Below are 21,692 nucleotides of genomic sequence, written 5' to 3'. Positions count from 1 at the left end.
ACAACCAGGCACAGAGGCAGCACTATCTGCTCATTTCCAGATACCACCAACCACCCAAAATATGTTGAAAGTGATTTTCAGAGAGAGTCTGTACTCCCACTGCAGAGTGTGGTACACATTTAAAACATGTTAAAAACACTGTCATTTAATATGATGAACTATCACGTACCTTTGCTTTTCTGTTTCAGCCTTTATTTCCTCTGTAAAATGAAACAAAGGCATAGTTATAGAAATTGGTATCATAAAATGTGTGGAAAGTAAAACTATTTAGGCAAACATTTGAAATCAGGATTAATATAAAAGAGAAAAGACACACTTACAAGCTGTTTCTGAAGTACTTCTACTCTTCACCTGCACTGATTGCAAACTGTATCAAAATTACTTTACAAATCTATATTCAAAAATGAAAGCTAAAATTTGCATCCACTTATAACAGCTAAATATCACATTCCTGGAATGTTTCTGCCAAGACACTGGCAAGCTATTTTCACAGCTCACATACACAGAAATAACAAGGAAAAACGAAAATATTATTAGAACTATTCACTTATCCATAAAGGACATATATACTGCTTGTTAAATAAGGAACATACAGGGGAAAAAAGCCCAGATTATACAGAAACACCCCTCCACTCCCCCCCCAAACAAATAACCCACCATTGCTGATTCTTACATGAAATCTTCATGACCAGTTATCATCTTCATTTCTAAACAGTGTTAAGATACCACAGCAATGACTAACAGGGAGGAAAATAAGTCCGCAGTGCCTCTATTGCACACTACTTTAAAATACATTAATACAGAAAGACTAACACTTTAATGCTTTTGTTAACACTTTAAGTGATTTTTTTTACAACACATTTTCAAGGTAATTTTAAATTACTGAAACAAATTTTAGGAAACAACTTCAATTTCAAGAGTAGTCTTGTCTGTATTCTCTAGTCATTTCACATGCTTAAATCATAGAGTGTTCCATAAAGCCCTAGGTTTTCCAGTGTTGTAGGAATACATTTCTGAAATATATAGGATCAAGAATGTGTGTGTGTATACATATATACACACACACACATATATATGTATGTATGTGTTATAAGAAATCATCACAGGAAAACTGTTCTAACACCAAGTCCTGCTCAAACACGCAAAACCATAATCAGCCAAGCCCCACACCTTACTGTGATTTTTGCGTATAAGCTTTAAACTAGTGGCATGGATGGATTCTGACAAAACCCCCACCAATGTAGTCTTTCTAAATTAACCTCCCACGCAGACCTGTCTGTCCCTCATTCACCATTTCACACAGTCATACTGACTTGCTTATCTAACAGGTTCTCAAGTTTGGTATTTTATCACAAATCAGTACTAGCAAATATGTTTACTCATCGACTTGCCCAACATCAAGAAATGTGAACAAAAGGAACACACATCAACCTAGAATCTGTATCTTCTTTCTGATGTGACTCATGTTCATGTTTACCCCCAGTAAGCTCCAGGTTAGCAGGTCAGTGGTTCATCCCAGAAACAGTCCAGAGATTGCTCAAATTGCATTAACCATTACTGTTCAAAACACGAAAAGAATTCCATATTCCAGACATTCACTATTCCCCAATAAGTAACAATAATAACAACAAGACTTACAGTCAGCAATGTTTCAGGAAAGTATGCTCTGTCCCAGGTTAGGACATTTCATCCCTTTACTTGCTTAAAAACAAATTCCTGACCAAAAGGAAGGAGAAGAAACTCTCTTCCACCCTGCCCACACCTTCATACCTTCCTTTATTTTTCCTCCCACCTCAGCATTCACCCCCAGGAACTCTGCTCCCTGAGAAGCTCTGAAGTTTGTCCAACAAACTGCATTACCAATCAACAGAGAAAATGGAATGGCTTCTGAGTTTAGAGTTTCCAAATAAATCCATAAAACTGAGCAGAAGGAAAACACTTATTTAAGTGTCAATCTAATTTAATATTACTACCATTTCAAGCAGCATTGCCTAAGCCTATTAATGTGAAATATGGATTTCATAACCATTGCTAAATAAAAAGAAAGGTTCTTATAATGGGCAACATTAATTATTTTCAGAAGACCAAAATATTTTTACTGACACAATACTATTACTATGAACAATTTTAGACAGCAGACTTGAACTTTACTTTTACCCTTGAGAATAGAGAAAACCCAATTTCCTTCCCTGTCTGATTGCTCTCTCTGCTCTCCATATCAAAACACAAGTTAATTACAGTACAATTTCATGCTCATGTACAACCACATGCATTAGGAAGCATAAAAAAATCAAGAAGCATTATCAGCAGAAAAAAAAGATTATAATAAAGATAACTAACAATTCTCATGCTAGATAAATAATCTGTTAAAGACAAATGAGATAGAACTTACTGATACATTCTTTTTAAATGGGAAAAATTAATCCCCCAAAACTAAAAAATAGCTAGAGAAAGAAGCATAAGTCAGGTTTGATAACAGACGACTTCCTTGTTGTGCTCTCCCTCTCTCCAAACACACAACCAAAACCACAACAGAGGATCCAAGGGCTGGAAAAGGTTATCTCAACATTGCCATTCATTTGGGGAAGGAACAGAGCATGTAAGATGCTGGAACAGGAGAAGAATGCAGAGAAGGACTACAGATTTTGGAGGCTTCCTCTATATTATCTGTGATATAAACACAGAATTACTACAGAAAACAGCTCAGATTATTCTATTGCCCTGAAAGGATTATGTATTCTAAAATGGAACTAATTGTACTAATATTTAGTACTAATGTTTAGTGCTTTCAAATAAAGTGCAGCAGAAATGACAAAATAAATGCCCCCTGAACTCTCACACTCACACACAGCTCCAGAAGACCACCTCTTCATAGAGCTCTATCACAGAAGTAATGGTAATATATGTGACTTTTGCATACAAAAGCTAGAGCTCATCAAAGAGACACATTATTTTGCAGTTTTACAACGGTATGCATCAATTGTTTCACTATGCAGGTAAAATAAGTTGTGCACATTAGTTTCAACATAATTTTCTACTTCATCTACACTTTTAAAGTCCATCATAACTTGAAAGCAATCTCTGAAAATATCTACGACCTTTGTTGTTGGTTTTGGCTGGATTAGAGCTAATTTTCCTCTCAGTAGGTTGTATAGGGCTGTATTTTGGATTTGTGCTGGAGACGCTGTTGGTAACTCAGGGATGTTTTAGTTACTGCTGAGCACTGCTTACAGAGAGTAAAGGCCTTTTCCAGCTTGGCACACTGACCCCACTAGTGAGCAGGCTGGGTACACATGGAGTTGGGAGGGGATACAGTGGGGACAGCTGAGCCCAACTTACCACAGGAATATTCCACTCCATTCCATTCCATACGGTGTCAAGTTCAGGAATAAAAAACTGGGGTGGGGAGAAGGTGTGTGTACAGTTTGCTTGACACTGCTTGGGGACTGGCAGGGCATTGGCCACCTGGTGGGGGGTTTTTTTGCATCACTTGTGTTTCTTGGATTTGACTTTCTTTATTATCATTTTGCCCTCTCCCCACCTTTTTTTTTTAATTAATCTGTCTTTATCTCAACCCACATGTTTTCACTTTTACCCTTCCAGTTCTCTCTTTGATACAAGAAAGCAAGAGGCTCCGTGGGGCTTAGAAGTAAACCACCACAACAGCTATCCATGATTCCATTCCTGTCTCTCCAGCTTCCATTCACTATTTCAGCATGTAATTTGAACATTTTTCCTTACCCTCTTCAGACTGTTCATAGTTTTGGTATAAAAATCCCTGAACTAGTTTCCAGTTTTCTCCTTCCCCCTTTAACACTTTATACACAGCTAGTCACACTTGCAACTAAAAAATTAACAAATCTCTGTAAAGACAGCGGTAAGACCTTCTCTGCAAGGACAAAATGGGCCAGGTAGGTCAAGTGGTTGCTTTGGGCAATGCTGGTCTCTAACACCAAACTAACTCCAACTTAGAACCAATTCACTGTTTACCCCACTAATCCAATTCAAAGACTGATTTAAAACTTAACTATACTGAGGATCTCTAATTTCCATTTGAAATTTGTTTATGCCTGGATTAATCCTTTGGTTACTATGCCAACATCCCTCTACATCTGAAACAGACCCTCTCCTCTAGGTTATCTTTAGGGAATATTTCTTCTGATTACCTCGCTATGCTCTCATACCACATAAAAGTATAAATATTCTGGGCGGTCCTGAGGTGTAATGGAGAGCACTCTGGACTCTGAATCCCAAGGACCTGAGTTCCAGTCTCAGTGGGGACCGTCCCCTGGCAGTTCAATGCCTCCCTGCCATCCCATCCCATCAGATCTCGGATGCTCAGCCCTGGTGAGTACCGGGGTGCTGTGACAGTCCCGAGGACTTTACTGTCACTGTCCAAGCTCACTTGGCCGTGGAAAATGGACCTTAGGACTTAAACAGTGGGGCCAGTTCTGCACACGCTGTGCCTCACCTAAAAAATTCACTGTGCAGGCTGGAAGGGCACACCCACGTGGGGAGAGCCCTGCCCAAATCTTCCTTCTCAGACTCTGGCCATACACATAAATAGTCTACAGTTATACTTTAGCAGAAGTCAAGGATAACACTCTTATCAAGTAAGGGATAACTAAATTGTTACCTTTAGGAATGCTACACAGATTCCACAATATCAACATCAAATTGTACATTAGATTACAGGAAGAAGAATTCTTATGGAATATGCTATAGGAAAAAATGCAAACTATTTACTATAAAATGGAAAAAATATTTCACAAAATCATTACTAAATATAGTGCTATCGAAACTCCCACACGTAAAAGCATTTAATCTCTCTCTCTCATTCTATCTTCCATTCTTGCATCAAAATTATATTAAAAAACGAAGAGCATATTACATTCCCTCAATACTGTATTCTAAACAACTGAGCTTGCCTGCCAGAGAAGCACACATGTCTCAAGTCTACAAGGATCTGCACATCTAATGTCCAATAGTCACTCTAAACATCACAATAGAAGTTTATTTACTTAACCAAAAGCAAATAGTTTGGTATAGAAAATATTCTACATTCTCACTGGAAAAAAGAATTACCTCATAAAAATTGTGTCCAAAATATATAAATGTGCTCCTCTGCTCACAGGGGCAGAGGCAGAAGATACCCTTCCACTTAGTATTGACAAAAATATTTGTGTTTTCCGACTCTTCTTAATGCTAAAAATGTATGCAGATGAATTAAAAAAAATCACAAGACTACTACAACTAAAAATAAAACAAACCAAAACATATTATTAAACATATAATGAATTTAAGAGAGTAAGCACTGGCATTTTAAAGAGCTGTCACCATCCTGGTAATCAGAAGGTAGAACCAGCCAAAGCAGCACTGGCTGAAATACTTCAAGGAAACCAATGAATGCTTGAAGCTCACGTAACTTACACATAGAAGACTGTTGTGAGAAGGAACCAATTTGAATTCAATTCTTCCAAGTCAAAGCACATGGATGAGAACCAAGAAATATACAGTGAAGAGGAATTTAAATTATATTGTTATCTATATTAAAAAAAGAAAAAAGAGTGAAATGCTATTAGAACATTAAAGGCTTTGCTTGAATTGTCTCTGCTTGCGTTCTTACATGCAAGTATTCTAGTAAATGCCTCCAATATCATACAAAATATTGTGGCAAACAATAGATTAAACCTCCCCAAATTTTTCACCATTAACAATACTGACACTGCCTTTCCCCATGTCAAGGTATCTGGAAACCCTTGAAGATGTAGCAGTCTAAAGGTACTTCTGTTTGCTGTATTGCAAGTTATATAAAACTAGAAATTCACTATTTATTTAAAGAGAATGTTAATTAACTACATTCCCAACTAAGTAATAGGGTTAATACACATATGGTAGCAATTCACCAGATTGGAACTCACAGTAGTAAAGCCATATAAACATAATGGGAATAAAAGTGCCCAGAACAATTTCTCCCTCAATGATATAAAATTCCAAACAGACCATGCTGAGTAAGTTCTTTCCTAAACAGGTTTAGAATATATTTCTAAATAAATACCTGAACCTTATTTCTTCTCGGGGTATCTGTTGGCTTTAAGCAATGTCAGAAATTCCCCTGCCTATTCAGCTAAGGTAAGGAAGCATTAATACCTGTAAGCCACTAACTGATTTCAGAAAAAAATGAAAATAATTATGTCTGAGGAGACTTAAACAACAGCACTGGAGAAGCATATAGCCATTTTTACCTCAAGGTCCACTGCATTCAGACAATGACATCTCTGTGGAGCTTCTGCCAAGTCCGTACATCTAAGCAAAACCAGCAAGTTTATGCAAAAATACATGCTGCAAATTCAGCGTTTGTTTTTACCCAAACATTTTTCGTAACATCTAGACTGCCCACAGCTCTTCCACAACGCTGAAGATTTGCCAAGAAATGAACAGTACTCAGAACACAGAGATTTTCTTCGTGCTACCAGCTAACAACTATTGCTCCCACAGAGCCTTTACCTCACAGCTTCTGGATTGTGAACTACTCCAGTGTCACTAAATTTTCTTGTGCTGTATAGAGAATGTATAGAGAAGAGTAACTGGCAAACTCAGATTATGGAATTTTACTCTTTCATTGCTTTTTTGCCTGTAGCAATGTAATCAACTTTCAGTAACTTTGAATACATCCATCTTCAACAGTAATCCATATCAGTGTATGCAAATTACAAACAGACAAAAACATAAACCTTTTTAAGAAGTCTCACTGGGATCCCAGATCACCATAGAATAATTAAATAGTTTAGTACAATACTGTAATTCCCCTAGATTATCACATCAGGTTGGCCTACCTAAAACTGGAGTAGTGTATGCAAATTCATTATAAAGAAATTACTGCAATGATCAGTATTTTGGGTAGCAGAAGATACCACTCCTTGTGAAAGATGAAATTGCTCCTTAAATGGAATACCCAAGATACAAGCAACAGCACCATGCCACCCTGTAAATGCTATAAACAGCTTTCCCCATCATGCCTTCCAGGATGCAGAGAGAGAACTCCTCCTCTCCTCCAAATCCTCCTGAACACATTGACTAGAGATACAGATGCAAGTGCAAGCACATACAGCATCAAAGTGTTAACCTTACCTGTGTACATTCTCCCCATTCTAGCATACCATGAGTGTTTTTTCACCCCACGAATTCCTGAACCGACTGTGGCATAAGCCTTCAGCTATAGTTTGTTTACACATCTGTATGATTACTGGTATTTGCTGGGGTCGATTAACCTTTCATCATACCCAGCTTCCTCTGTCTGCAAAATTACAGCTCACACAGCCATGGCATATGGCCAGGAAAGCGCAAAGTTCTGTGCAGATTTAAGAAAATGACTGCTGTGGTCTTCATTTAGCATTCATATAATAGGAAATAATTCTTGTACAGACAAACAAAACAACCTTAAGAGTACACCTGAACACTTTCACTTGCAACATACTATACTGTTGCACCTTCACGTTTGCAGGTACTGAAGGAGTAACTAAGGAAGGAGACTAAACACACTATTTAAGAAGCAGCATTCTAAAGAAACAGCAGTTATATTTTGAGTCAGATAACTTTTGATGAAAATTTGTGTAAATTCCCCTCGTTCTGCTCTACAGAATCCTGAAACTCTCTAATCAACTGAAATGCAAAGTCATACCTTTGAGAAACATGGAGTAGTAACCTTTGAAGCATGTAGAGACACTCAAAGTAAAAACTCAAAAACCACGAATACAAACTTAGTACAGGTGAGGTGGTTCAACTTTAGATGACACAAATCCTCTGAAAAGAGTGCTAATAAAACAAAGGAGCATTATATGTTGCTAATTCCCACGCCATATTTTCTGGTATGTTACAGGTTTGCAGCAAATCCTATTGAAAGTATTTCTCTACTTTTATATCTGCACTTCAAAAGACAGTGTCTGATGGTTTTTATTGGCTTTTTTTATCTGTGAAGCAATCTTCTCACTTATTCTCCATTTTCTCTTCAGCCATCTTTAGACATTCACACAGCACTGTAGGTGCTCCCCAGCTCTGCTCACAATACACCATTCAGGAATATGCAGCTCTAGTGTAATTTCAGAAACCTGAATGCACAACCTGCCTTGATTCAGTCAACCTTACAATCTGCTCCTTCAGCTTATTAGATATGACATTTTCAAATAACAAATCACAAGCCAACCTACAGAAAAGGAGAAACTACTCTAGTGGCCTCATTCTGCTTAAAATGAATTCTGAATAATTCAGTCCAGAGGGGCTTTATAACTGGATTTTCTGTAATAATCTTTCTATTTGCTAAAGCAAGTTGAGACTACTGTCAAGTTGCTTCACTGACTACTTGAAAAGAGGAGGAGGGGTGACACACAAATAGGTCACACATTACCAAGGATAACTGAACTGAAGGCATTATTAGTAGCATTTATATTCCAACACATGGCTGAAAAGCTCATTTTCTGCAGCAGTAAATTCCTCAGCTTCCCTTCAATATTATATGGGTCCCCATCCCTTATTAAATCAGCAGCAAACTCTCAGCAGCATTCAAACTTTTGCCTTTATTTAGCTCAAAATTAAAGAACAGAAATAGACTCCGTATTTACATCTTTATACAGAGTTAGGAGGACAGCCATGTACATTTATTTTAATCAAGCTGGACACACCTTTCAAATACTTTTTCCCAGCCTTTTGGGACCTCCTCCTCTGCCTTTGTGTATCAGTTTCATGCTCAGAACAGGGGGCACAAGTTGCTGAAAAAGTGTATTAACATACACCAAAACTACACTGACCTACCCAGATTACAGACAGGATCTTGCCTAGGGGTAGTTTTTGAACATACTTTAATCCAGTCTAACTGAGGGGGACCTCCAAAATAAGGTGGTGCCTCCTAGTCCCCATCTGTCTGTGCTTATTGCACACTCCAATTCCTACCAAGGAATCAAGTTTTAGGGGCTTGACAGCTTTAGTTTTCACTGGGCCAATGAGCTATTTCAGCTCACTGCAGACCTGCATGACCTCCAGTTGCCAACGTGTGCATCACTTTTCAGGAAACAACAGCTGGAACAGAATTGCTCATTGCAGTGGATGCCTAAAGAACACTGGAATAAATACACTGCAGAACCCCATGAAGTTTACCCACTGTGTTTTATCAGCATTACCCCTGTTTTTTTAATAATGAATTAAGTTTTGCAAGGACAATAATGTTTTCTTTATCATGTAAGGGGAGGGGAAACCTGCAGCTTCGCATTCCTCTTCACATTCACAGTGTGTAACTTTTCTGACTCTTCATTTCCATCTACCTGAAAAAGTTTATCTGAAGTGAAAGACATCCAGAACAAAATCCTCTGATTTGTAACTCATCTGAAGGGACACAACAAGCTTCTTTCTGAAGATCATCTTTGACCTTTAAGAAGGAAAACAGGAGCAGTTCAACTCAAAAAAAAAAAAGTCAAAGACCTGACAGAAAGAAATTATCTCACCCACCTGCAACATAATTGCTGGATTCTTGCACCATATCCATTCTCGTAAGACAAAATTTCTGCACACTCGCAGTCAAAACACATCATGAATAGAAGGCTCAACAAGAACAAGTCTCTTAAGTATCTGAATGCCTCTTAAAATGCAATTACCATTTTTAATTATTCCCATTTACAACTGCAAAGTATACCAAACATTCAACAGAACCTACATTTAGAAACACAGAATGTCACGTTCAAGCCAGGATTCATTTTTATATATCTGATGTTTCTCCCTGTGTATTTTCATGTATGACATCTGCCCGACCCCTTGCAAATGCAAGTTGTCAAGGCAATACCAAGCTGAGGAAGCTGTGCAGCAGATGGACCAGGAGGTCTGCTTCAGGACTTGGCCCAGCCATTCTTCTCCAAAGCCAGCGGAGAGCTGATCAATAATTACGGAATACAAGAGATTAGATACATATGAAGGTTCGCAACCTTAGGCATCTTACTCTAAGTGAAACCTGTTTCAAGAGTTTATGCTCTAATGAGAATTAGCAACCCAGTAACAGAAGTGACAGGTAATAAGAATTTAAGGCACAAAGCCAGTTTCTCAATTTTATCTCAGCACCAATACTGTCATATTTTAACAACAGTATTACAGTTGCATACAAAGAGCTGCATTTGCATAAATTATGATAGAAGCTGAAAGAAACAAAGATGTTTCATTAATGTACTTGGGTTCTTTAGGAATCAAAATTCTAAGGCCTAGTCAAATCAAGCCACAGTGTATTTTGCAATTGTTGAGCTCTCCTTGTGTTATACAAGCATTCTGTTCTTCCTACTTCAAATACAACACAGCTTTTTACACCTACGTGCAAAGTTTAATTCTATAGAGTTAGTGTATCTTCAGTTCATGATGCCATTCCCAGAACACCAGTATTTTCAATCACCACTTCATGTCATAAGACAGGGATTCGTATGCAATAGCTCTAGTCCCTTTAGTTAATAAGAAAAATGCCTTTTTCCTTTGCAGGTAAACCTGCATTTTAATACAAAAATAAATAGTTAAATACAAAAAAAAAGTAAATAATAGTTTTGAAATTTTGTCCTGCCCAGCTCAAAAGCTGTTTCACCACAAAGTGCAGACATAGGAGAAAAATAAATTTCAAGTGAGGAACGAAGGCAACTAATAAAGCTTTACAAAAAATGAATGTTTCATGAAATACATAAGCAGATCAGTGTCCAAAGATGCTACCAGAAATGAAGCATCCTTATCCCAGATTTTTAATAAAGTTTCTGGAAACTTTAAGAACTGGGGAACAAATACAGAAATAAACTCTCAAAACATCAGACTCTAATTGGACAAAAAGATACAAGAACAGCACATAAACCCTTGATAACTAGCCTGCATTTTGCTTCCACAAGTGGCCAACAGCATATGTTTAAGTAAATGCAGATGATAAAAGCAGGACAAGAAAGCTGCAATAGTTCCCTCCTACCAGCATTTAGCCATCTGTGGCTTATAGACTTCCTGTACAGAGACTGTTCCTGCAGGTTTGACAACCCTTATTAAATTTTCATTTAATCACTTTTCAAACAATTTTAACTTTCAGGATGAATGTAATTACAAGCTGCCGGCAAGAGCACTTTTTTGCTTCACTTAAATAAGCTGGGCTCCTTACAGGACCTCTGGATGAGCATTACGAGAAATTGCTATCAATTATTCTTTCTTCAGGTCCATACCACTTATAACCTTACAAACTTCCTTCACATCCATCTTTCTCATTTTTTTTCCCTCCAGGGAGCAAGAAGCATAGTCTTCTTGGTCATCTCTAGAAAACATTCCATACTTCCAAACATCCTTGCTGATTTCCAGTGCAGCGCTTCTAAGACTGCTGTCTCTCAGAAAGGAAGCAGAGAGCAGAACTGCACATGGAGCACAGGGTATCTTTATAAAGTGGTGTAACAGCTTCATTTTTTTTCCTCTATTGTTCTCATATTTTTCTTTTTCTGACAGAATCATTCACAGTAATTCAAAAACCATGATCCCCACCACTATAGATAAAAGTCTTCCTCGGAGCCCATATTTGTGCATGCACAATTGAGATCAGTTTCCTCCTCAACTCACATGGGCCAGGCTGCATTTAGCAATACTCTACGAGCACCAGTTCATGCAGGAGTGGTCAGTACAGCACAGCTTTAGCAGGTTGTCTGCATGCTGTGTTTGTCAACCTTGGTTACCTCACCATTCACCCCAAAATGCCAAAAACCTCTACAGAGATGAAATACCTCCTACAGTACATGTAGTAACCCTTGACAGTTTGGTACCTTCAGAAACCTTGGGTCAGCAACCTGGTTGAGGTTTACTGTAAAACTGGATTACATTACACTTACCTATACACTCACTGACTCTGCCTTGCAGATTTGGGATGACAAGTTTCCCCTCTGCAAGGTTTGCACCAATTCTTCCTCACCACAGTACACACATGCATTCTGTTTTCTAACACCTTTATTCTTTGCTACAATTCAGACTAGTCAGGCTGAAATTCTCAAGATTTCCTTATCCCTTATACCCTTGGCAGTTTATTTACAAAAAAAAGAAAAAATCACAAAAACACTGACTCTAGTCACATGTGCCATCTTCCATTCCTTTGTTAGCAATCAATGAAATTTAAATCTTACTAAATTCAAACTCTATTAAAGTAACAGTTCAATAATTTCAGACACTTTAAAAACTCCTAATCCTAACAGTTAAATCCTTATTTGGAACTTCAGTTTAAACTTCAAATTTGGTATGGTTTTTTCTGACTCATACCTTTTAGTTCCTCTGTAGAAAACTTCCTCAGCTTCCATAAACTGTAGAAAAGTGAATAATGTATTTTGGTCTTCTTCAATATCTTTGTATTTCCCAAATACTTTTGTGATATTATTATCATTTACAAACCGAGATATGGGTGTGTTTTCTTTGCTATTTGTCCATACCAGTTTTATCACAGGCTTTTCACAAGTTTTTATTGACATTTGATACACAGTAACTTAAAAAAACATGTGACAAAGAATCAGCTCAAGTATTTTGCTCCTTTCAAAATATCCTCAATCTTGTATTACTCTTTTTGAAATTAAAAAAATGGGCTTTAGTCAGTTTTTTCAGGACTGCTATGAAGGTGAATTTGAGGCTATGTTTGAACACATATAAAGATGAAAATAGTATTACAAATCAGCTCTTCAGTTCTACATCTTAAACCAACTCCTGGGTACTCCTCAAAAAGGACCCAAGAGCTGTTCAATATATCTTAATTGAACGTTACCTGTCTATGCAGTTTATTTACCTACCATGACTAAGCTTTCTAATCAAGTACAACAAATTAAACATTCATACTTACACAATTAATGCTATAGAATTAAGGCTTTTCCACAAATTATCCCTCCTCATTACTGGTCTGTTAAGACAGTATCCACATTTTAAAACCACTGATATTTTCTCAGCTGACCGTTTTTCAAGACTTCTGGCATTCATATATAAGCAAAGATACATTTGTTTTTGACACAGTTATCTACTGATGAAACTATTTCTTGAGACTTCTCTGTCATTTTCTACTACACTTTATTTGCCCATTTGCTTGGTTGGTGACAACTGAAGGCTGAAATAAATGTTTTACTTATGCTTTGTGTTTATTCTGGCAAGGACAGGCTGCTGCTGCAGAACAAGACTGTCATTATGTTTTTCAGTCTTGTTTCTGGATCATTTGGCAGAAGGAACAGAAGCTACATGTCCTCTCTTCACACAGCTCACCTCTTTAGTAATACTTTGTCATGTACCATGATCCTTCAAACATTCTTATTTTTCTCTTTAATTTTTTTCAGGAGTAAGCACACATGCGTAGCAGTGACGATGCATACTTACTCCACGTAGTTTTTAAAGTAAAACCAGCTATCACAAACTACTGCTACATACAAGTTTCACAGTTGACTCAAGGTAGGAAAGTAATGACACCTCTGCTGTGCCCTTCACAAACACAAGGTAACAAGATATTAAATAGGTGTAATATATATCCAGAACATACTCATGGAATAAAAAAAATCCTGGCATATAATGATTATTCTAAGTCAGCCATGTGAGCATATTTATCTCAAAGCAGGTAGTTACCTTAGAATCATAGAACCGATTGGGTTGGAAAAGACCTCCAAGATCATAGAGTTCAACCCTTGGTCCAACTCTAGTCCATTTACTAGATCGTGGCACCCAGCGCCACATCCAATCTGTGTTTAAAAATCTCTAGGGATGGTGAATCCACCACCTCTCCGGGCAGCCCATTCCAATGCCTGATTACTCTCTCTGTAAAGAATTTTTTTCTGATATCCAACTTAAATTTCCCCTGGCAGAGATTAAGCCCGTGCCCCCTTGTCCTATTGCTGAGTGCCTGGGAGAAGACACCAGCCCCCACCTGGATATAACTTCCCTTCAGGTAGTTATAGACAGTGATGAGGTCGCCCCTGAGCCTCCTCTTCTCCAGGCTAAACAACCCCAGCTCCCTCAGCCTCTCCCCATAGGACTTGTGCTCCAGTCCCTTCACCAGCCTTGTTGCTCTTCTCTGGACCCGCTCCAGCACCTCAATATCCTTTCTGAACTGAGGAGCCCAGAACTGAACAAGGTGTGGCCTCACCAATGCAGAGTACAGGGGAAGGATCACTTCCCTGGTCCTGCTGGTCACGCTATTTTTGACACAGGACAGGATCCCATTGGCCTTCTTGGCCACCTGGGCACACTGTTGACTCATGTTGAGCTTCCTGTCAATTAGTACTCCAAGGTCCCTTTCTGCCTGGCTGCTCTCCAGCCACTCTGTGCCCAGCCTGTAGCGCTGCAGGGGGTTGTTGTGGCCAAAGTGCAGGACCCGGCACTTGGCCTTGTTGAACTTCATCCCATTGGAATCAGCCCATCTCTCAAGTCTATCCAGATCCCTCTGCAGAGCCCTCCTGCCTTCCAGCAGGTCGACACTCCCTCCCAATTTGGTGTCATCAGCAAATTTGCTGATGATGGACTCAATCCCCTCATCTAAATCATCAATAAAGATGTTAAACAGGACTGGACCCAATACAGACCCCTGGGGAACACCACTGGTGACTGGCCGCCAGCTGGATGCAGCTCCATTCACCAACACTCTCTGGGTCTGACCCTCCAGCCAGCTCCTAATCCAGGAGAGGGTACACTTGTCCAGGCCATGGGCTACCAGCTTTTCCAGGAGTATATTATGGGAGACAGTGTCAAAGGCCTTGCTGAAGTCCAGACAGACCACATCCACAGCCTTCCCCTCATCCACCAGGTGGTTCACCTGATCGTAGAAAGAGATCAGGTTGGTCAGACAGGACCTGCCCCTCCTAAACCCATGCTGGCTGGGTCTAATCCCTTGTCCACCCTGAAGGTGCTGTGTGATTGCACTCAGGATGAACTGCTCCATAACCCTGCCAGGCACGGAGGTCAGGCTGACAGGCCTGTAGTTGCCAGGGTCCTGCCTGCAGCCCTTTTTGTGGATTGGGGTGACATTTGCCAACCTCCAATCATCTGGGACCTCCTCAGAAAGCCAGGACTGTTGGAAGATGATGGAGAGCGGTTTGGCAAGCTCTTCTGCCAGCTCCTTCATCACCCTGGGATGGATCCCATCTGGTCCCATAGACTTGTTAGGATCCAGCTGGCTCAGTAAGTCAGTCACTATTTCCTCCTGGAATACAGGAGGGGTATTCAGCTCCCTCTCCCTGTCCACCAGCTCCAGAGGCCAGTTGTCTTGAGGGCCACCTGTCTTACTGGTGAAAACTGAGGCAAAGTACGTGTTAAGTACCTCAGCCTTCTCCTCATCTTCCTTAACTATATTTCCCTCCAAGTCCAACAGAGAATGGAGGTTTTCCTTGCCCCTCCTTTTGTTTTTAATGTATTTATAAAAAGACTTTTTGTTATCCCTAACTGAAATAGCCAAATTTACTTCAAATTCCACTTTTCTTTCCCTAATTTTTTTCCTGCATGACCTAGCTCTATCTGTAAATTCTTTGTAAGTAGCCAGCCCTTTTTTCCATAGTCTGTAAACTTCTTTTTATCCCTGATTTCTTGCAGAATCTCCCTATTTAACCAAGCTGGCCATCTTCCCCTCCGGCTGGCCTTTCGGCACACTGGGACAGCCTGTTGCTGTGCATTCAAAATTTCCCTCTTAAAACATGCCCATCCCTCCTGGACCCCCTTGCCTTTAAGGGTTGTTTCCCAGGGTAGGCTCTGAATCAGTTCTTTGAATAGGCCAAAATCTGCTCTCCGAAAGTCCAAGGTAGAGGTTTTAATGGTGGCTCTCCTTACATCCCTGAGGACTGAAAATTCTATTATTTCATGGTCACTATGCCCCAGGCGGCCTCCAACCACTACAGCATCTACCAGCCCCTCTCTGTTTGTAAACAGTAGGTCTAGCAGGGCCTTCCCCCAGTAGGCTCATTTACCAGTTGATGAAGGAAATTGTCCTCTATACACTCCAGGAACCTCCTTGACTGCCTCTTCTCTGCAGTATGAAGCTCCCAGCAGATATCTGGCAGGTTAAAGTCACCCACAAGAACAAGGGCTGGAGATTTTGAGACATCTGCCAGCTGCTTGTAGAATAATTTATCCCCTTCATCATCCTGGTTGGGTGGTCTGTAACAGACACCCACAAGGGTGTCAGCCTTGTTGGCCTTGCCCCTGATTCTGGCCCACAGGCACTCAACCTTGTCACTGCTGACCTCAACTTCAACAGAGTCAAGAGACTCTCTCTCTAATTAGCTGCTAGAATATTGTTTGAATAAAAGCCAGAGTCAAAACTGAACAAACTATGGGTAGCAACCCTCCCCACATCCTGCAAAAAGGGAACACTCATGCTTTTTGATTATCCTCCTGGTAACAAGAACAAGCATTTGCTATAACATTTTCAGTGTCTATGAGGAGGTTTCATTTACCTTTCTGTCAAGCAACTCTGATTTGTCAAAGACAAGATACAACCAAGGACAGCAAAGTCTTGTGCAGTGTTAAGTTCTTAAGAACAGCTAGAATCAATTTAGAAGATCTCTTTGTAATACAGGAAGGAAATCTGCATTTTATTTTTAACCTCCATTCTTGTTGTTGTAGGTATCTGAGTACAATTATTTTTTCCCTTTTGGAAATAGGTAGTTTAAAAGGCAATGTAGAAGTTGGAAATTACTATGTTTTAATTCAGACTTAAATACAGGATACTTGAGAAATGTCAAAAACCCAACCCCAACATATTCCCATTAAATAGCCTGCTTACTACAGTAACTTCAAAAGCAACAAAACACATGACTCTGCAAGACTCTTATCCATTTCAAGCACTAAAACTTTAAAGGTCACATGTAAGTCTATACATCAATTATTCTACTGGTAACCTTCTAATTAAAAGCGCATTAAGCCACTTCCCTCTTGCTGTAGCTCTGCATTGGAAGACAATCATTACCTTTTCCAGCCACAAGAAGATAACCAGACTACAATTTAATGGGTGTCTATCAAATTCATCAAGCTATATTTGACAGAGGAAACAAAAAAAAAGGATAACAAAGAAGTACAGACTTAAGTTTAGTTTTGTTAATGGTATGACCCTCAAAAAGGTTACAACCATATTGAATTTGGAATTTTCACCTAAACAAAGATTTGTATTTGTAACAGAAAGCTCAAACTTGAAATCTGAAGTCCTGATGTGAGATGTTTCAAATGAAGTTTTCAAGGTGATCATGAGTCCTGAATTCTTCATTAAATTCTGATACTGGAAGCAGCTCAGACTAAGATTCTTGAAAGAACACAAGAAGTAAGAATATGAGCATTGAAGCACTTTGAAATCTCCAGTGTGGCTGCCTTCAGTACAGCACATATGCATTAGATTATTAATACAATTAAACCTTATTTTCCATGTTCTTTTACTTATTTCTATGATACCCTTTTTAGAAAAATTCAGACTGCATAAATTAAGACACCTTCTCATGTGACAACTACTATTTCTTTTTTCAAATGCCAGTAAGAAGACAAGTGCAAAGCTACTTAAAGAGATCACCGCTACACAGTATAGTTAACCCCACCCATGTTGCAAACGGTGCTACAACAAAGTGCTTCTTTCACCACTGCTTACCAAACTGGGAAGAGTTTAAAGCATTCAGTTCCATATTTACTGGATCCATGGTTGTCCTAGTTCAGCAGGAGGGACCAGTTAACACTGTGTGTGGGGTGATCAAAGCTGTGTATTCTACCCCCTCTATTCATTCCCCAAGGACAATGGGCCATTAGCAGCAGCTGCCCATGGAGTCATTATCAGCTTCACACCCAGCCTGAGGGGGCGGAGCTACTAATGGGCCATCAATAGTTCAACAACACCCCCTGGCTCCAGAGTTAATCAAGTATTGTGTGAGTCCCCGCCCAGGGGGAGGGACTGGGTGCTCCCTGAGGGTACATAAGTGGTGGGTAAGAAGACCTGGGGAACTTCTCTTCAGATCCAGAGGAGCAGCAGGACCTCAACAGGAGATCATCATTGGTCTCATCCAGACTACAGCCCTCGCCTGCACCAACAGGTTTTTCATTTCCTTTTGCTCTGGACTTGGGGGAGCCACAGGGGTCTTAGCACAAGGGCTAACAACCCCCCTTGGGTTTGTGCCCCAGGACACTGGGTTATACTGCTGGGTTTTTGTGAGTTGAAAGCAATTTCCCTTTTGTGTCAGTGTATTTATTGTAATATTATTATTAAATTTTAGCTCTGACTTACAATCTCTCTTGTGGTGAGTTCATTTCCCCTGCTGGTTCACCTTCAAACCAGCACAAGGGTTTATAACAAACTACTACAAAACCCCGTATTTGCATTGACTACACAAATTCTTCTATTTAACAATAATTACTTTCTACTGCACTGAGATTGTATCTCTCCTACTTGTTCTTTAGGAGCATTTTAGGACACACAGTTAAATAAGAGCTGTTCTAAACTACAACAGTCAGTCAAAGAACCTGTCACCTGCCTGAAGTTCATCACTGAAAAGGCCTGGACAGCAACCAAACAGACAGCAGCTTCTGCTTTCATGTGACAAGGAGGAGAACAAGGATAGAATGGTCCAGGTACTGCTTTTCCTTCAACAGTAAAAGGCTGTTAATAACGTGAATGCAGATTTGGTTTCAAGCAAGATTTAGGGACGGAGGTCAAACTCAGCTCCTCTCGTCTTCCTTTCTGCACATAAGATAAAAACCTGAAGCTTCTCCAAGCATTGCTGACCACAACAATCTCTTTTCCCCACAGCATTAGGTGCAATTTTAAAGAAGAAAATTAGTTCTCTTTACAGCAAAATTTCTAGGCATTCAAGATCTATTTATATGCATAATTATGCACACATAATCATACAAAATAAAGTGTCATATCTTAAATTGCAAGTGGAAAACATTCAAGTGTCTCATTTCACTGCAGGTGAAGAAAATTTTAATCATACTTCTCAGACACTTAGACAGTCTTTATCCAGCTTTCAAACTTTCATGCAAATGCAGCAGCTGTCCTATTCTAACAATTTTACTGAAATCTGTTTCCATTTAAGAATAATGAAACCAGAGGTTAATTCACTCCTATCCATTTCCCCATACACACACAAGATCCAATACAGCATTCTTGCAAACGTGTCAATCCATCAGCCAAATGAAGCAAGCCAAGTTAAAACTGCATTCTGCACTTTCCTGAGTTGCAGAAAAAACCCTGTGATTTTTTTGCCTGCTGCTGCACTCTCAGTACATGCAGCAGTAACACCCAGACCTTTATGCACAGGGTTAGCACCTGCAATGTCACTTGCCAGGCATGCAGAGGTCTTAGTTTTACACACAACAGAACCACACTTTTGCAAAAAAATCTTCATTTCTGAGGGCACTCCCACTGGTTTATGCTTACACCCTGCACTACAAGTACACTGCTTTGTGCAAGTATATTGGCATTAATCTGTAGCACAGTTTTAAAATTGAAATACAATGGGAAGCTACCAAAGAAATTACACCAGTGGCACACTATTTTTAATTTACATGTTTGAAAGTGTACCTCATACTATTCAACTGGACAGCTTAGCCCTGTAGTATAAAATGCTATTTAACATCTTCAATAAATGTTAATATCTATCTTAATTTCAAAGTCTCCCCAGTTTCCCTCAAACTGCAAAGCTGCACAGTGCAATGTTGAAGAATGCTGGTCATCCAAACACTCCTGACAACAAACTGCAATGCAAACTGACACTCAGGAGTCACACACTTTAAAAAAAAGGGGGGGGGGGGGGAGGGGGGAGTAAAACACTTCTGTATCCAACACTGGCTAAAATCTCTTGACATGAAATATTTACAAACCTAATTACACTTTTATTTCTAAATGAAAAGAAAGAGTAACATTACAAAACCTGCTAAGATTACTAGAACAGCAAGTGTTAAAGACAGTATGTGCAGAATTTGTATTATTAATGGATCATCTTTTTGAAACCTATCTCCTCTGTGTCTGAGTAGACAGAAAGGAGAGCTTGAATAAACTCATTTATCTCAAGGGTGACTGTTTTCAATTGTTTTTAAAATATAATTTTTCTGACATAAAAAATACATGAAATGAAAAAGCTTGAAGAGCACAGGACAGCAGACATGATCCATTTGAACAAAAAGAAGTATTAAACAGCATAACATCAATAAACATGCAGTCTTGTATCACATGAGTATACACAACAGACAGAGTACCAGAAATGGGGGGAGAGGAAAGAGGTCACAAACATTTTGAACCAAAATAATTTATAAGGAAAAAAGTCCAGAGTAATCATGCTCTAATTATCTTATTAAAATACACTCATGGTTTTAGAAAAAAATTAGCTATGCTATTAAAGTGTGCATGCAACTCTAAAATAAGACAAAAACCCCACCCATGCATGATAAAACAGCTGTAAGGTGTATCAGGCACAGTTATAGCACAACCTCCACATTCCCCAGCCAAGCTTCCATGCTACAGCATCATACTAAGAGCTCAGCTCCCACAAGGCTTCAAGTTCTTTTAAGACCTCCTGCTTCCCAACTGAAATCTCATCATCCACTAATACATTCACTCTGAAAATAAAACTTAAAACTTCAAACTAAAGAAAAACAGCAAACAACACCAAGCCCAGAAACCCCTGAGAAACCCAAGCAAAATCTCCAACACTAAGAATATATAACAGTTAAAACCAAAGGTAGTCTGTAAAGGAGCAACATGAAAAAAGGGGGAGGAGAACAAAATTAAACAAACAAAAACCCCACACCAAAATTTGTCAATATTTATCAATTCAAATGAAATATGACCAAGCTTTCTTCTACCAGTTTGGCAATTTTTACATCTAATCACAAAATTAAGAACTAAAGAACACAGGAGTTACAGAAGACTAAAATGTGGTGAAAAAACTGTAAAGGCCCTGCCTTTTTTTTTTTTAAAATATATATATCTGAATGCTTGCTGACTGCCAGTTTTGTTCTCACATCATGTATCAGTCACTCCACTACTTTGTCTGGGATCAACATTAGGCGAATACACCACTAATTACCTAGATCATCCTATTTGTCCTTGTAACAATGCTGGCACAGTAGCAGATGTCTTCCAGTCCTTTGAAATTGTCTCAGTGTCGGAAGACTGATTAGAAATCAATAAAAGAATTGTGGCAGGTATTTCCAACTCTTGGGTCTTGACAGTCTATTTTTAGCATCTCTTTACATTTATGCGTAAAATGGAAAGTATCATGTAACAAGTATCATCTGCCTTATTCTTCAAAATAGATTTTTATTCAACACTCCCCTGCATTCCATTAAGGTATCTATAAAATATATAGGCTGGGTGCTGTTTATTTGATTTGGGGTTTTGTTTACTTTCTTAATTTTGGGTTCTGACATTAAGAGTTTTTCATAGCAACACCAGCTACCATTTGTTCAATTATCTTTGTACCATATTGTCTTTCCATAAAGTCCCACAGAAGCATTTTATGTGTAGCCTGATTGTTTGGAGACTTTTTCTATGTATGTGACTTTTCCTAGAGGTCTGGTTTGCCTAAAGAGTAACCTATGGTTTCTTCTACTATTTACTCATGGGAATAAACCACAGGTTAACTGAACTACACACGGAATACTTCCTGGTCTGTATGCCTCTGACTAGCACAGCCATATCACACTATTTTTGGCTTTCAGACACATACAACAGA

At 39.1% G+C, this 21,692-nt stretch overlaps 1 protein-coding gene across 2 annotated transcripts in view; it reads right to left on the bottom strand.

Annotated features, from left to right (window-relative positions):
• ARFGEF1 (ARF guanine nucleotide exchange factor 1) overlaps positions 1–21,692 on the bottom strand; it is a 90,884-nt gene that overhangs the window by 61,840 nt on the left and 7,352 nt on the right. For both annotated transcript variants that reach the window (XM_071554399.1, XM_071554398.1), the window contains one exon: positions 170–200. In XM_071554399.1, coding sequence (XP_071410500.1) covers positions 170–200 — 31 coding nt within the window. The remainder of the gene's footprint in view (positions 1–169; positions 201–21,692) is intronic.

This window comes from Pithys albifrons, chromosome 4 (genome assembly GCF_047495875.1).
Source record: "Pithys albifrons albifrons isolate INPA30051 chromosome 4, PitAlb_v1, whole genome shotgun sequence".
Classification (NCBI taxonomy): domain Eukaryota; kingdom Metazoa; phylum Chordata; class Aves; order Passeriformes; family Thamnophilidae; genus Pithys; species Pithys albifrons.
The sequence above is the reverse complement of the archived record's forward strand: the minus strand, read 5'-3'. Positions and strand labels throughout refer to the sequence as shown.